Source organism: Narcine bancroftii, chromosome 4 (genome assembly GCF_036971445.1).
Source record: "Narcine bancroftii isolate sNarBan1 chromosome 4, sNarBan1.hap1, whole genome shotgun sequence".
NCBI classification, from domain to species: domain Eukaryota; kingdom Metazoa; phylum Chordata; class Chondrichthyes; order Torpediniformes; family Narcinidae; genus Narcine; species Narcine bancroftii.
The window spans coordinates 99,021,754-99,036,444 of NC_091472.1; the positions used below are offsets into that span (position 1 = coordinate 99,021,754).

A 14,691-nucleotide genomic window follows, 5' to 3' on the forward strand; every position below is an offset into this window, starting at 1 on the left:
GGAGTTCCCCAACCGGCCACTACTCCATCACGTGACTCCTCTCTAAACCAGGGGTCTCAAACTCAATTTACCCGGGGGCCGCTGGAGGTAGAGTCTGGGTGAGGCTGGGCCACAATAGGTTTTCCACAAGAAAAGCTCTTACAAAAATATTCCAATGTCTTTATTTTTATTTTTTAACACAAAATAAGATGAAAAAATAAATAAATTAACAATTCATAAGAAAAAAATAAAATCAATCAGTAATAAATAAATAAAATGAAAATAATAATAATGAAAATAATAATAATACCGCAGATATAGAAGACTGAAGAAACCACATATAGTTGCTGACTGGAGAAATATAATTATTATTATTCAGATGCAAATGTCTGTATTAACAGTTCTTTAACCTTTAACTTTCTGAACATGAATGGAACATTGAACATAAACTGTTATGAACATGTCTTCTTCTGCCTACTTCTTACTGCTAGAGATCTGGCAGCGCTTCCTCTCACATAGCCGAGCCACATTTGGCTTAAGGGAGGAGGCAGTTGAGACCCTCAGTAGGGCTTGAAGATGCTCATCAGTAAGTCTGGACCTGTACTTGGATTTATTGAAGGTCAAGGTAGAGAAGAGCTTTTCTCACAAGTATGTGCTCCCAAAAAGACACATGGTCCGCTTGAACATTCAGGAAAGCTCAGGGAAGCTGGGGGGCAATTCTCTCAAAAATTGCCCAAGCTTGTCTGCTTTTCCACTCACCTCCCTGAACCTGGTTTTGAGTTCAGAGTTGCACTGCAGGTCATTGAGCTCCATTTGAAGCACAGGAGGGGCATCTTGCACATCAAAGGAGAAGGGGTTCGCAAAAATTTGAAATGTGGCTCTGTTTCAGTGTTTAGCAATGCATCTTTTCCGCTTCTTTTTCTGTCCCGCTGAGCAACAACTTCCGGATTCAGACTGGACGCCAAAGCGCGTGAAGCGGGAGTGGCCGTGGAAATTGTGTATGTGCCGTGTGCATATAATGACAAATAGAAAATGCACACAAATATGCTTATATTCACAATAAGTCCAGCCGATGTCCCGCCCCCGAGAGCAATATACCCCACTGTGATTGGTAGGTTCGTTCAGTTCCGCACACAACACTGAAAAGTGCCAATCATATCAAACTCGCGGGCCACACTAACATTAAACTTTCATATTAAGGCGGGGCCACAAACTATCGTCCCGAGGGCTGCAGTTGGCCCGCGGGCCGCAAGCTTGAGAACCCTGGTCTAAACCCTTAAGAATTTTATATGTTTCTATAAGATCCCCTCTCAATGGGGGGCGTGGCAAGATGGCGTAAGGATCAGACATGCCTTCCAGTCCTCTCCTGACTCTATCATTGTTTTGTCTAGAAATGCCCGTTAAAACTCTTTAAAAGTTTAGATAATTTCAGTGCTGTTAATTTAACTTATGATGGTACAATTGGTGGAAAAGAGCAAAAAAAACGACAACAGATCATCAAAAAACTACATTTTCCAAAAGTTCAAGTTTTGGAGCCTACCTACAGGAAAGACACCTGGACTCAGCATGAAATGGATCCCAGGAGAGAACAGTGTTCGGATGTAGAGCTCTATGTTACATCGGTAGAGCCCCCTAAAGAGGGCTCCAAACAGCCTTTAGAACAAAGAGTTACTCAAAGGCATTTGTCAACTGTAGAGGTGGCGCTGCAAACTGCATCTTTTGAGATAGAAGAACCTATACAACTTGATGTACTGGGAGAACTTAATACATTATGGACTGGGGAAAACCCCGGCCAGCGTCCTCCAGTCATTGCTGGAGAGGCTGTGGCTGGGGTTTCCACACACAGTCATACTATAAGGAAGGCAACCAGAATGAAGGAAGGAACAGAAGATCCTATGGTTATGCAGAAGAAGCAGGAATCTGTTGAGCCAAAATCTCTTCCAATTGAAAAGATTTTTGTGAATCTTGAATCTAAATTATTGTATACAATGCAGGAATTATCCAAGATTATGACTGAACTTAGTACTAGGTTTAATACTCTGGTGAAAATACATTCTCAACAGATGGCTGAGTTTGGAGCTTTTAAGCTTGAAGTGAGAGATAAATATAATTCGTGTGAAGAAGATATAGACGAAATACGGGATCAAGTTTGAGATGTGACCAAAATGGTCGAAGACTTACAAACTCAAAATAAAAATTTGGTGAAAAAGATTGATTATTTGGAAAACCAATCCAGACGGAACAATATAAAGATTATTGGTTTGCCGGAAGGTATGGAGGGACCAGACCCAAGAACATTTTTTACTGAATGGATTCCGCAGGTGCTGGGTCAAGAACATTTTCCGGAAGGTATAATACTGGAACGTGCTCACAGAGCCTTGCGTAGAAGACCTATTTCAGGTCAAAGTCCAAGACCTGTTTTGGTTCGTTGCTTGAATTATTACAACAGAGAAATAATTTTACGAGTGGCTATTAGAAATGCACAACAGAGAAAATCACCCTTGATGATTCAAAATAATCGAGTTTTCTTCTATGCGGATTTGAGTCAAGAAGTTATGTTCCAACGACGGGAATTCAATCCTGCTAAAGAGTTGTTGTGGAAGAAAGGTTACAAGGCAACCTTTAGATATCCAGCTGTTTTGAAGGTTTTCCAAGATGGTTGCCAACCAAAGTTCTTTGATTCTCCGAAGGAAGCTATAGCATTTGCTCAAGAGCTGCAAATTACTCAGTTTCAACAGAGACATAGTCCGCCGCGATCTCTAAGGAGACAAGAGATGGAAGAAAAGAGCTGTGCTCCAAGAAGGAATGGTTGTAATGGTGACTCGGCAGTTGGAGCTGATTAAAAGAAGAGTTGTCCTTTTTTTTTCTAATGTTTTTTTTAAAGAAAAGGGATATTAATGATGATGTTAGTTTAAGATGAAGTGAGAGTTGGGGGAGAGAACTGGATAGGCACTATTTCCTGAAAGTCATCTGCTACGTGTGAGTTATCTCACACCCATTTTTTTTTGGGAGTTACTGCATTGTGCGGTTTAGACGGGAGGGGGTTTTTTAACCTCCTACCCGTTTTTTTTCCTTTTTTTTGTATTATTAGATTAAAGAGTGAAGGGGGTTTTTTTTGTTTAAATATTTAAAAAAGCATAAGAAAGTATTTGATTGTTTAAAAAACTAAAAATTGATGTGGTTTTTTTTGTAAAGTTTATTCAGTAGATAAGGAATATCTGAAATTTAAATGTGAATGGGATGGATAAGTTTTTTTAAATATTTTTTCTTTAACTTTAAGGTGAAAGGAGTGGTAATTCTGGTGTATATTATTTTGCTATTTTAGTTATAGAACAAAGGGAATAATGGTGAAAGTTATAAATTGAATTGTACAATTCTTAATGAGGCTTGAATTTTGTTTGTGGTTTATGCTCCATTTGTTGAAGATATAGATTTCGTTGTAGATGTGTTTTTATTATTTGGATATCTGAATTTTAACGTAATGATTGGGGATATTTAAATGTGGTATTGGAGCTTTTATTGGATAACTATTCAAGAGTAAAAGGGAAAAATGGTGGAAGAGTACTAAAATTGAATTGTACAATGCTTAATGAGGTTTGAATTTTGTTTTAAGATGGTGGTTTATGTGACTAATATGATGATAGATGTGAAGTTAGTTGATATTTGGTGAAGGTTTATCTCTATAGAGAAAGTTTTTTTTTCATCTTTTTTTCATGCTACAATTTTTTTTTAAGAATTGATTATTGTTTAAGAATTTTTGATAGATAATGTTACTAACTTTACTAATTTTTTATATTAAGTTTGAGTTAAATATATGTTTCATCTTAACTCCGTTTGTTAAATATATGCATTTAAGTTTGATTTAAATATGTTTTTTTAAGTCTGATATCTTAGTATTAATTACTTTTCTTTTTGTTAGTATTTTAATCGGTTATGTTTTTGTTTTTTTTGTAAGTGGGTTTTTTTCTCACATATATTATTAACTTTATTAATTCTTCACTCTTTATTTTGGGGGGGAAAGGGGGGGTTGGACTAATTTGAGTTGGGTTCTTAATGTGTAATAATTATTGGGGAGGTTATAGTTTATTTAGATTACCAATACTGTATTGTAATTTTATTATTTTATTCTTAATTTTTTTAAATGTAATCCTATATGTTATTCATGTTATAAAATCTTAAATAAAGTTTAAAAAAAAAAGAAAAAAAGATCCCCTCTCAATCTTCTAAATTCCAGAGAATACAAGCCTAGTCTATCCAACCTTTCTTCATTTGCAAGTCCTTCCATCCCTGGTATCAGTCTAGTGAACCTTCTCTGCACCCCCTCCATGTCAAAGTTGTCCTTCCTCAGATAAGGAGACCAAAACTGCATGCACTAGTTCAGGTGTGGTCTCACCAAGGCCCTGTACAGCTGAAGCAGGATCTCTGAACTCCTGTACTCATATCGTCCTGTTATGAACGCCAACATACCATTCGCCTTCCTCACCGCCTGCTGGACCTGCACGCCCACTTTCAATGACTGATACACAGCAACACCCAAGTCTCTCTGCATCTTCCCTTTTCCTAAACAGATGCCATTTAGATAATAGGCCTCTTTACTGTCCTTTCCTTCAAAGTGGATAACCTTGCATTTATCCACAATATTTTGCATCTGCCATATCTTGGCCCACTCGTCTAACTTGTCCAAATTACTCTGGAGCCTCCTAGCATCCTCTACACAGCTAACCCCGCTACCCAACTTGGTGCCATCTGCAAATTTTGAGATATTACTATCTATTCCCACATCTAAGCATTTATAAATATATTGTAAACAACTGTGGCCCCAGCACGGAGCCCTGTGGTACCCCACTAAGAACTCATTTATTCCTACTCTTTGCTTCCTGTCCATCAACCAATTCTCTATCCACCTTAATACCATTCCTCCTATACCATGCTTGTCAAGTTTGTACGCTAGTCTTCTGTGCAGAACCTTATCAAATGCCTTACTAAAGTCTAGATATACCACATCCACTGATTTCCCCCCCATCTATTCTACTGGTTACATCCTCAAAAAGCTCTATTAGATTCATCAGACATGATTTTCCCTTCACAAAACCATGCTGACTCCATCCGACGATACCTCTACTTTCCAAATTTGCATCTTTAATAACTGATTCTAGCACCTTCACTACTACCGATGTCAGGCTAACTGGTCTGTAGTTTCCCAGTTTCTCTCTCCCTCTCTTTTTAAAAAGTGGGATTACGTTGCCCACCCTCCACTCCTCAGGAACTAATCCAGTATCGAAAGAGGTTTGAAAAATTATCACTAATGCATCCACTATTTCCTGGGCTACTTCCTTCAGCACTCTTGGATGCAGACCATCTGGCCCTGTGGATTTATCTGCCTTTAATCCCTGCAATTTAACTAATACAATCTCTCGACTTACAATTATTTCCGTTATTCCTTCCCTCACATTAGATCCTTGATCCTCAACAATTTCCTGAAGATAAGTTATGTCGGGGGGCGTGGCAAGATAGCGTAGAGTCTAGATGTGCAATCTCGACCTCTCTGGCCAGACTTTTAAATACCTGTTTTTTAACCCTTTATTTTCAAGTTTAAACTTTTAAAATTTTAGTTTAAAGTATTAAGGAATTATTATGGCCACTAATGGTAAAAAGACTAAACCTCATAAGAAGTTACATTTTCGAAGTGCTGAAGATTTGGGGCCTAGATGACTTGATACAGCCCCAGGCTCAATCTCTTCATTGTCTAAACCCCAAAGATTGCCTGTGGGGGCTGAGAAAAAAAACCTATTACTCACCAAATGAAGGATGGCGCTGGAATTACCCATTCTCTGGAAGAAGGTGCCTGTTCCCAAGAAGTGGACCCTGATTTGGAAAGCTTTTCGATTTCAATGGAGGGTGTACACAGGAAGATTACTCCATTGTTGGAAATGCATCAGGTAGCATTTCAATGTGAAGAAATTGTTTTTCTTCGTGAATTGATGAAAAAACAATGAGATAAGGAGGGAGACCAGCGGCGACTCCCTGAGGAAGTCGGAGTGCCGTCACTGGGAGTCCAGACCCACAGTAAAACTTTTAAAATGCCTTCTGTTGAGTTGCAGCAGGAGCTGCAATTATCTTGTTCTGCCATTATGTCAGAGAGAGCAGACCTGAGCTTTACTGAATCACAGTGTATGCAATTAAATGAAGTTATTCAAGCTGTTATAAAACCTTTGTTGACATCTCAAATTAATGAAATGGCTCAAATGAATGCTGGTATAAGTTCAGAATTAAATATGGTTAAGGCACGTGTGGATGCATCTTATAAAGAATTTTAAAAATTTCATACTGCTTTTTTGGACTGTAAACAACAAGTGACTTCTAACACAGAAAAAGTGTTGAAGGTGGAAAAATCAATCATAGAATTAGGAGAACGTGAGAAGGAGCTTGAAAGAAAAATAGATTATTTGGAGAATCAAAACAGAAGGAATAATGTGAAAATTGTTGGTTTGTCAGAAGGTATAGAAGGACAAGATCCTCTTCATTTCTTTAAAGACTGGATTCCGTAAATATTAGGGCAAGAATATTTCTCTGGGGGATTGGTACTAGAAAGAGCCCATAGAGCTTTAAGAAGAACACCCTCAGCTGGTCAACCACTGAGACCAGTAATAATTCCATGTTTGAGTTATTTGGACAGAGAAGCAATAGTTCGACTTGCAGTACAAAATGCGAGACAACGACAAACCCCATTATTGATTCAGAATAGCAGAGTCTTTTTTTGAATCCTGATTTGAGTCAAGAGGTCATTCAACGTCGACGTCGATTCAATCCAGTTAAAGAAGTTTTGTGGCGTAAGGTTATAAGTCTACTTTTCGTTACCCTGCAGTGTTGAAGGTGTTTTATGGAGGCTATCAATTTTGGTTTTTTGAAACTGATCGTGAAGCAATGATTTTTGCTGATTCATTGCCAGATATAAGAGGACAAAGACGTAGTCCATCATTATCTCCTAAAGAAAAATCTGGTTGCTCTGGAAACAGAAGAAATGGCAGAAATGCGAAAAACGGGAATGGAAAGAATCTACCTCCTTCTGAAATGGGATCTTCGAGATTGGAATCTTCTGGATGGAAAAAAAGAATTTTCTTATTCTATTTTTTCTTTTGTTATTATGATATTTTGATGTTGTTGACTGTTTGGCTGGGGAGGAAGAGATTTGCACCAAGTTCTTTACTAGTCATCAGCCACTGGTGGGTGACCCACACCCAATTTTTGTTTAGGGGATTACTACCTTTTGGTAGTTTTTTTGGGGGGAGATTTTCTTTTTTTTCTTCTTCATTATTTTTTTATTTTAATTAAAAAAAATTTTAGTTTTTAATTTGCGATTTTTTTATTGGAGGGGCTATATACGTTGATTTGAGTTTTGATATTAAGATATTATTGGTATTTAGAAATAATAGTAGATATGTCAAAGTTGAGGTTTGCTACTTTTAATGTTCGAGGATTAAATAGTCCGATTAAACGTAAGCGAGTCTCGGCAAATATTAAGAAAGTGAAAATTGATATTGACTTTTTACAAGAAACACATTTGAATGTGAAGGAAAGCATGAAATTAAAAAGGGACTGGGTTGGGCATGTATAATCTTCTTCATTTAATTCTAGAGCTAAAGGTGTAGCAATTTTGATACATAAAAATTTATCTTTTGAATTACAATCAATGGAGGAAAAGGCAGGATGTATTCTTAAATTGAATTGTAAGATTTTTAGTGAATTTTGGACTTTTTTTAATATTTATGCCCCAAATACAGATGATGAAATATTTATTTCAGATGCATTTTTATGTTTGGGTCAAGCTAATGATAATATTTTAGTTGGTGGTGATTTTAATTGTATTTTGGAACCTTTATTAGCTAAATCTCCAAAGAAAGTTAAAAAATCCAAGATGGCAATTCAGGTCCAAGCGTTGATGAAAGATCTTAATTTAGTAGATATTTGGAGATGTCTTAATCCGACAGAGAAAGATTTTTCCTTTTATTCATCTAGACATGAATCGTTTTCAAAGATTGACTTCTTTTTAGTATCGACACATTTACAAGGGAAAATACAACAAGCCGAATATAAAAGTAGGGTGATTTCAGATCATTCTCTGTTATATTTTACAAATGAAACTTCTGAGAAAATTCAAATAGCTTATCGTTGGAGATTTAATACAATGTTGTTAAAAAACATGGAATTTATTGATTTTTTGAAAAAAACAAATTAATTTTTTTGAAAGTAAATTCTAATTCTGTTCAAAGTAAGTTTGTATTATGGGATGCTATGAAAGCCTATTTGAGAGGACAAATAATTAGTTATACTTCTAAAATAAAAAAGAATCGATTAAATCAGAGTCTTGAATTAGAGAAACAGATCGATGAGTTAGAAAAGGAATTTCAGAAAGATGCAACAGAAGATCAGAAAATAGAATTATCTAGGCTGAAATTGAAATATATTTTGCAAACTTATCAATTTGAATGTGTGATTAATAGGACTAAACAACGGTATTATGAATGGGGAGAGAAAGTACATAAGGTATTGGCATGGCAATTAAAGAAAGAACAGATATCAAGGACTATTAATGCTGTTAGACAGAATTCTTTTATTACTTATAAACCTCGTGAGATTAATGATGAATTTTATTCATTTTATAAAAAGTTATATACATCTGAACGAAAGCAGGAAACTGGATTGATTGATTTTTTAAATCACAGTTGAATTTACTGATATTAGAGGATGGAGATATACAGGAGTTAGAAGAACCATTTACTGATTCGGAAATTAAAATGGCTATGCTGGAAATGCTGAACGGTAAATCGCCTGGTGATGATGGATTTTCGGTTTAATGATGGTTTCTCTACAGTGTTTGGGGATGTATTACGTCAAGTTGGAGAGCATTATGAATTACCTGACTCTTGTTCTAGTGCTTTAATTATAGTAATTCCTAAAAAAGATAGAGATCCTTTGAAAGTATCTTCATATAGACCAATTTCGTTGTTAAATGTAGATTATAAAATAATAGCTAAAATATTAATGAATAGATTGGCTAAATTTTTACCAAAGTTGATTCATATTGATCAAACAGGTTTTATAAAGAATAGATATGCTTCAGATAACATTTTGCACGTGATTAGTTTGATTAATAGATTTCGTCAATCTTTAGATCACCTGATGGTGATATCCTTAGATGCAGAAAAAGCATTTGATAGAGTTGAATGGAATTTTTTGTTTAAAGTTTTGGAGAAATTTAAGTTTGGTCCTTCTTTTATTGGTTGGATTAGGGCTCTATATAGTAAACCGGTAGCTAGAGTATTGACGAATGGTTTGATTTCGGAATCTTTTAAGTTAACTCGATCAACTCATCAAGGTTGTCCTTATCACCAGCTTTGTTTGTGTTAGTGATTGAACCTTTAGCACAGTTGATAAGAGAAAATACACAGATACAAAGTATGAAAGTTTTAGATGAGGAGTATAAAATAAATTTATTTGCTGATGATGTATTGGTGTATTTAATAAACCCAGCTCAGTCACTTTTGCATTTGAAGGAATGTTTAATACAATATGGATGTCTTTCTGGATATAAAGTTAATTGAGAAAAAAGTGAAATATTACCAGTAAGTGAAGGAGATTATTCAGTTTATAAGAATATTATTAATTTGAAGTGGACTGATTGAATTAAATATCTGGGTATAATTTTGAATGTTAATTATCAATCTTTATATAAATTAAATTATGCTCTGTTAATGAAAAAAATTAAAACTGATTTGATTAAATGGAAAGATTTACCAATTAATTTAATGGGAAGGATAAACACAATTAAGATGAATATCTTTCCACGTATGCAATATTTGTTTCAATCTATTCCGTATTTACTTGATAAATTTTTTTTTCGAGATTTGAATAAAATGGTTAGGGAGTTTTTATGGAGGGGTAAATTTTCGAGAGTAGCTTTGAATAAATTAACTTGGAAATATGAGTTAGGGGGACTACGTTTACCACATTTTCAAAATTATTATGAGGCAGCCCAACTTAAATTTATTAGTTCATTGATGGATTTGGTACAGCCTCCTAGTTAGGCTAAAATTGAGATGGCAAGTATTTCTGAATTTGAAATACATTAATTTTTGTTTAGGTGGAATATAAATTTGTTACAACAGTATAATGTGCCTATACTAAAACATTTAATGAAGTTATGGATAAAGAAAAATAAAATGATAGGCTCTGGGGTAAATTATTAGAAATATTATTTTGTTTGGCTAATTTATCTGCTGCTTCTTTGGATTTGATACTTTCTCTGATTTCCCTTGTTAGCCATGGATGCACTACCCTCCTTGATTTATTCTTTTTACAAACTGGGATGTACATTTGTTGTACTTGTTCCATGCTATCCTTAAATGATTGCCATTGCATTTCTACTGTTAGTCCTTTAAGTACCATTTGCCAATCGATTTTAGCCAATTCACACCTCATACCATCAAAGTTACCCCTCTTCAAATTCAGAACCCTTGTATCTGAATCAACTCTGTCACATTCCATTCTAATGAAGAATTCCACCATATGGTGGTCACTCTTGCGCAAGGGGTTCCTCACAACAAGATTGTTAATTAACCCTTCTCCATTACTCAATACCCAATCTAGAATGGCTTGTTCCTTCGTCGGTTCCTCGACATGCTGATTTAGAAAACAATCTCGCATACATTCTAAGAAATCCTCTTCTTCCTTACCCTTACCAATTTGGTTCACCCACTCTCCGTGTAGATTAAAGTCACCATTATAACAGCTGTCCATTTGTTGCACGCATTACCATTTTCCTTCCTAACCTCACTGCTACTATTAGGTGGCCTGTATACAACTCCCACTAGCGTCTTCTGCCCCTTCGCAGCTCTACCCACATCGATTCCACATCCTCCAAGCTAATGTCCTTCCTTTCTATCATATTCACCTCTTCTCTAACTAACAACGCTACTCCACCTCCTTTTCCATTCCGTCTATCCCTCCTGAATGCCGAGTAACCCTGAATGTTGAGCTCCCAGTCACGGTCCCCCTGAAGCCATATCTCTGTGATCCCAACTATATCATAGCCATTAATAGCTATCTCCACATTCAATTCATCCACTTTATTACAAATGCTCCTTGCATTGAGACACAAGGCCTTCAGACTTACTTTAGCCACACTCTTATCCCTTTTACCATTATGTAAATAAGTATCTCTTTTTGATTTTCGCCCCAGTCTTATTTCCTCTGGCTTATTTACTTATGAATGTTTATTCATTTATTGACATAGGAATGGGAAGAAGAATAGCATGGGATAAGTTGGAAACAGCAGCAAAATGGCCAATAAAATTGATGCATAGAGAAAAGTATGATTAAATTGTGCTATTATTAATCTTTAGATTAAATTATATATATTATTTTTAGTAAAGGGACTTTGTTGGGTGGACACAGGGAAAGACACAGATAACACTTTGAAATGGCAGATGACCCATCTTTTGGAGACAAAGTGTCATGTAAACAGCAATAAAATCAGAAGTGATTGTTCATTGAAATATTTAGGACAATGATGTTTGCTCAAAAAAGACATCTGGTTAAACAAAACACTCTCTGTTTGTTTACCCATGTGTTTAGATTTGAAACTCAAGCAACTGTGTACACAAAGCTTGCTTTAGGTTCAATGGCCTGTGAGACAGAAAGGAGTCATTTGCTTTTTGACTCATACTTGTGAATAAGTTTCAAACAGAACCAGCAGTGATGTCATGTAATCATGTCCCAAGAAGGCATCTTTAATATTGCACCAGGTTCCATCTGAAGTTAGGAAATGCAGAGACTTACTTCAGAGAGGGTCTCCTATGGTGTTCTCTTTATCATGGGAGATGCACATAATCAGTAGCAGTTAAAGAGCCACTTCAGAATCAGAATCAGGATTTATTGTCATGATGTGGCTGCTAAGCCACTAAACTGAAAGGAACACGCTGAGCCTTGCAGAGTTCTGGACTAACTGATTTACTAGTTTTAAATTGCACACTTCAAGAAGCCAGCCCGATCCCAGAGTCCTTGGCGCCCCAGTGGGGTGGAAGTGATGTCAACTTCCGGGCCGCAGCTTTTCCCCATGCTGAGCATCTCAGTGGATGCCGCTGGCTATCGACCCACCCACAGCTGCTGGTGCCGATTCGCTTGTCATGTGGGTAAACCGCTACAATGAACAAGTCATGAAATTTGATGTTTTGCGGCAGCATCAAAGTACAAACATGCATATTATAACCATCTTACGACATTACTGTAAAAAATAAAATAAGAATAAAAATAATAGTGCATGAAAAATAAGCCCGTGTCTTTAGTTCATCGATTATTCAGGAATCTGAAGGCAGCAGGGAAGAAGCTGTCCTTGTCCCATTGACTGCTCATTTTTAGGTTGCTGTACCTTTTTCCCGATGGTAGCAGAGTGAAGAGGGCATGGGTGGTTGGGATCTTTGAGGATAGAGGCTGCTTTTTTAAGACATTGTCTCTGTCTCTTCACTGTCTCTTTGTCAAAAGAGGTCAGTTCTCTCATATCAATTTTTAATGGTTATTTCATTTAACCCTTGCCTGGGTTTAAATCATTGTGTGAATTGGACCAAATCTTGGTGCATGTTTTTGACTGTAAATGTCAACCATTCCTTTTCCCTCCACAGATGCTGCTCAATCTGCTAAGTTCCTCCAGCAGTTGGTTTTCGGACCGTTGTCCTGGTCCGCTAACAGGACAGATGAGGGCTTGGCTTTGTTCTTGTAGTTCATGCATTTAATTATTATGAACTCTTTTCAGGGAAGACTAGCTGCATAAAATACTATTGCTTTCACATATAAATGTATCCTAGATCTCCCAACAGTATTTCCTGAAATTGAGGCAGGTTAAATGTATATTTACCATTGTTTGGAAGTTAGAAAAATATTTAGAAAGAGATGTACCAAATCTACTCTTTTCCTTACCCCATAGATATCAATGCATTGCTTTTTCACTCTTGCTGTTTCATTACAGGTCCAAAAACTATTACCTCCAGACGATTGGGACTAAATTCACCCATAAAGAAAGGTAGTCTGGTAAGTGAATAACATTAAGTATGAATTGAAAAGTAAAAATTGAAATTACTGGAAATGTTCAGCAGTTCTGAAAGCACCTATGAAGAGAGAAATAATCAGTGTTTCAGCTTTGTGAAATATCTTACTAAGATTTGTTTCTCTTTGCATGTTACAAATATTTTTATGCTTTATTTGCATGTTACAAATATTTTTAATAAGTTTACGGACGTAACATTATTGGTAATTCATAAAAACATTGAATACTGTTGGAGGCAAGCAAGAAAGACTGCAGATGCTGGAATACTGGAGCATCACATAAAATGTTGGAGGAACTCAACAGATCAGGTAGTATCTATGGAAAGTGATAGATAGCCAACATCTTGGGCCATAATTCTTCATTGGGAATAGCAAGAATATGGGCTGAAACCTGAATAAAAGGGTGGGGGGAGGGACCGCACTCCACCTTTTGAAGGGACTGTTTCCTCAGTGATGTTCTTATTCATTCCTTGTTATCCACCCACCTCTCCTTGGTACCTACTCATGTGACTGCAGGAGATGCTCCACTTGTACCCATATCTCCTCCCTCGCCAGCATTCAGAGCCACAAACAGTTCTCCCAAGTGAGTGAAACAACACTTCATTTGTGAATCTGTTACAGTTTCTTCTACATCGGAGACACTGGATGCACACTGGGAGGTAGCTTTGTTGAGCACCTTGGCTCTGTCCACCCCAATAGCGAGGATCTCCCAGTGGCCACCCATTTCAATCCCTGCCCAATTCTGTTGCTGACATGTTAGTCCATGGTCTCATATACTGCCAGATTGAGACCACCTGCAAATTGCAGGAACGATACCTCATATTCTATCTGGGCACTCTCCAACCAGATTGCATTAACATTGGCTTCTCTGGTTTCCATTATTCTCCCCACCCCCTGCCCCCATGTCTGTTCCCTCTCTCTTTACTTTTCTCTTTGTCTCCTTTACATCAGTTCTGCATTCACAGAGCCAAACTCTCCCCCCCACCCCATCAATTCCCACCTTTCTTCTCCATATCCAATAATCACCTTTTGACTGTTAGTCTATAGGCCTCCTCCTACCATTTCTTTAATTTAAATGCCACTTGCTTTTTCTATACCTTGAAAAAAGACTCAGGCCCGAAACTTTGGTGTGTCTCTATGTCCTATGGACGCTGAGAGACCTGGTAAGTTCCTCCAGCATTTCTGTGTTTTTACTACATTCACAGCATCTGCAGACTTCTGTGTTTTCACCCTCTATTGAAATCTATGAGTAGATCCTCTGATTCTCCTAATATCCAGAGAATCCAGGTCCATTCTGTTCAGTTCTTCATAAGACTAGAGACTTCATGCCAGGAATTTATCTTACTTGCTGTAGAAATAGCACAGCAATGCTTTTAAAGTATTCTGTGAATATCTTATCAAGGATTTATTTAGTTGTTTACTCTATTTCCTTGTACAAAATGACAAGATTTAATTTACTTTCCTAATTACCTGCTGTTTCTGCTTGCTAGCTTGGTGTTCTTTGTATGAGGATGCTAATATATCTCTGAAAACCAACATGTACCAGTAATTATACATTACCATTATACAGCCATTATATATTACTATTTTTCTACATTTCTTAACAAAGTGGAT

The 14,691-nt window shown here is 36.7% G+C and overlaps 1 protein-coding gene across 6 annotated transcripts in view; it reads left to right on the plus strand.

The window, feature by feature from the left end:
• Positions 1 to 14,691, plus strand: part of tmem181 (transmembrane protein 181) — a 171,510-nt gene that overhangs the window by 55,377 nt on the left and 101,442 nt on the right. For all 6 annotated transcript variants that reach the window (XR_011355951.1, XM_069932165.1, XM_069932170.1 and 3 more), the window contains one exon: positions 13,001 to 13,062. Coding sequence is in view for 5 of the 6 variants with exons in the window: in XM_069932165.1 (XP_069788266.1) it covers positions 13,001 to 13,062 (62 nt within the window). In the remaining variant the exon portion in view is untranslated. The remainder of the gene's footprint in view (positions 1 to 13,000; positions 13,063 to 14,691) is intronic.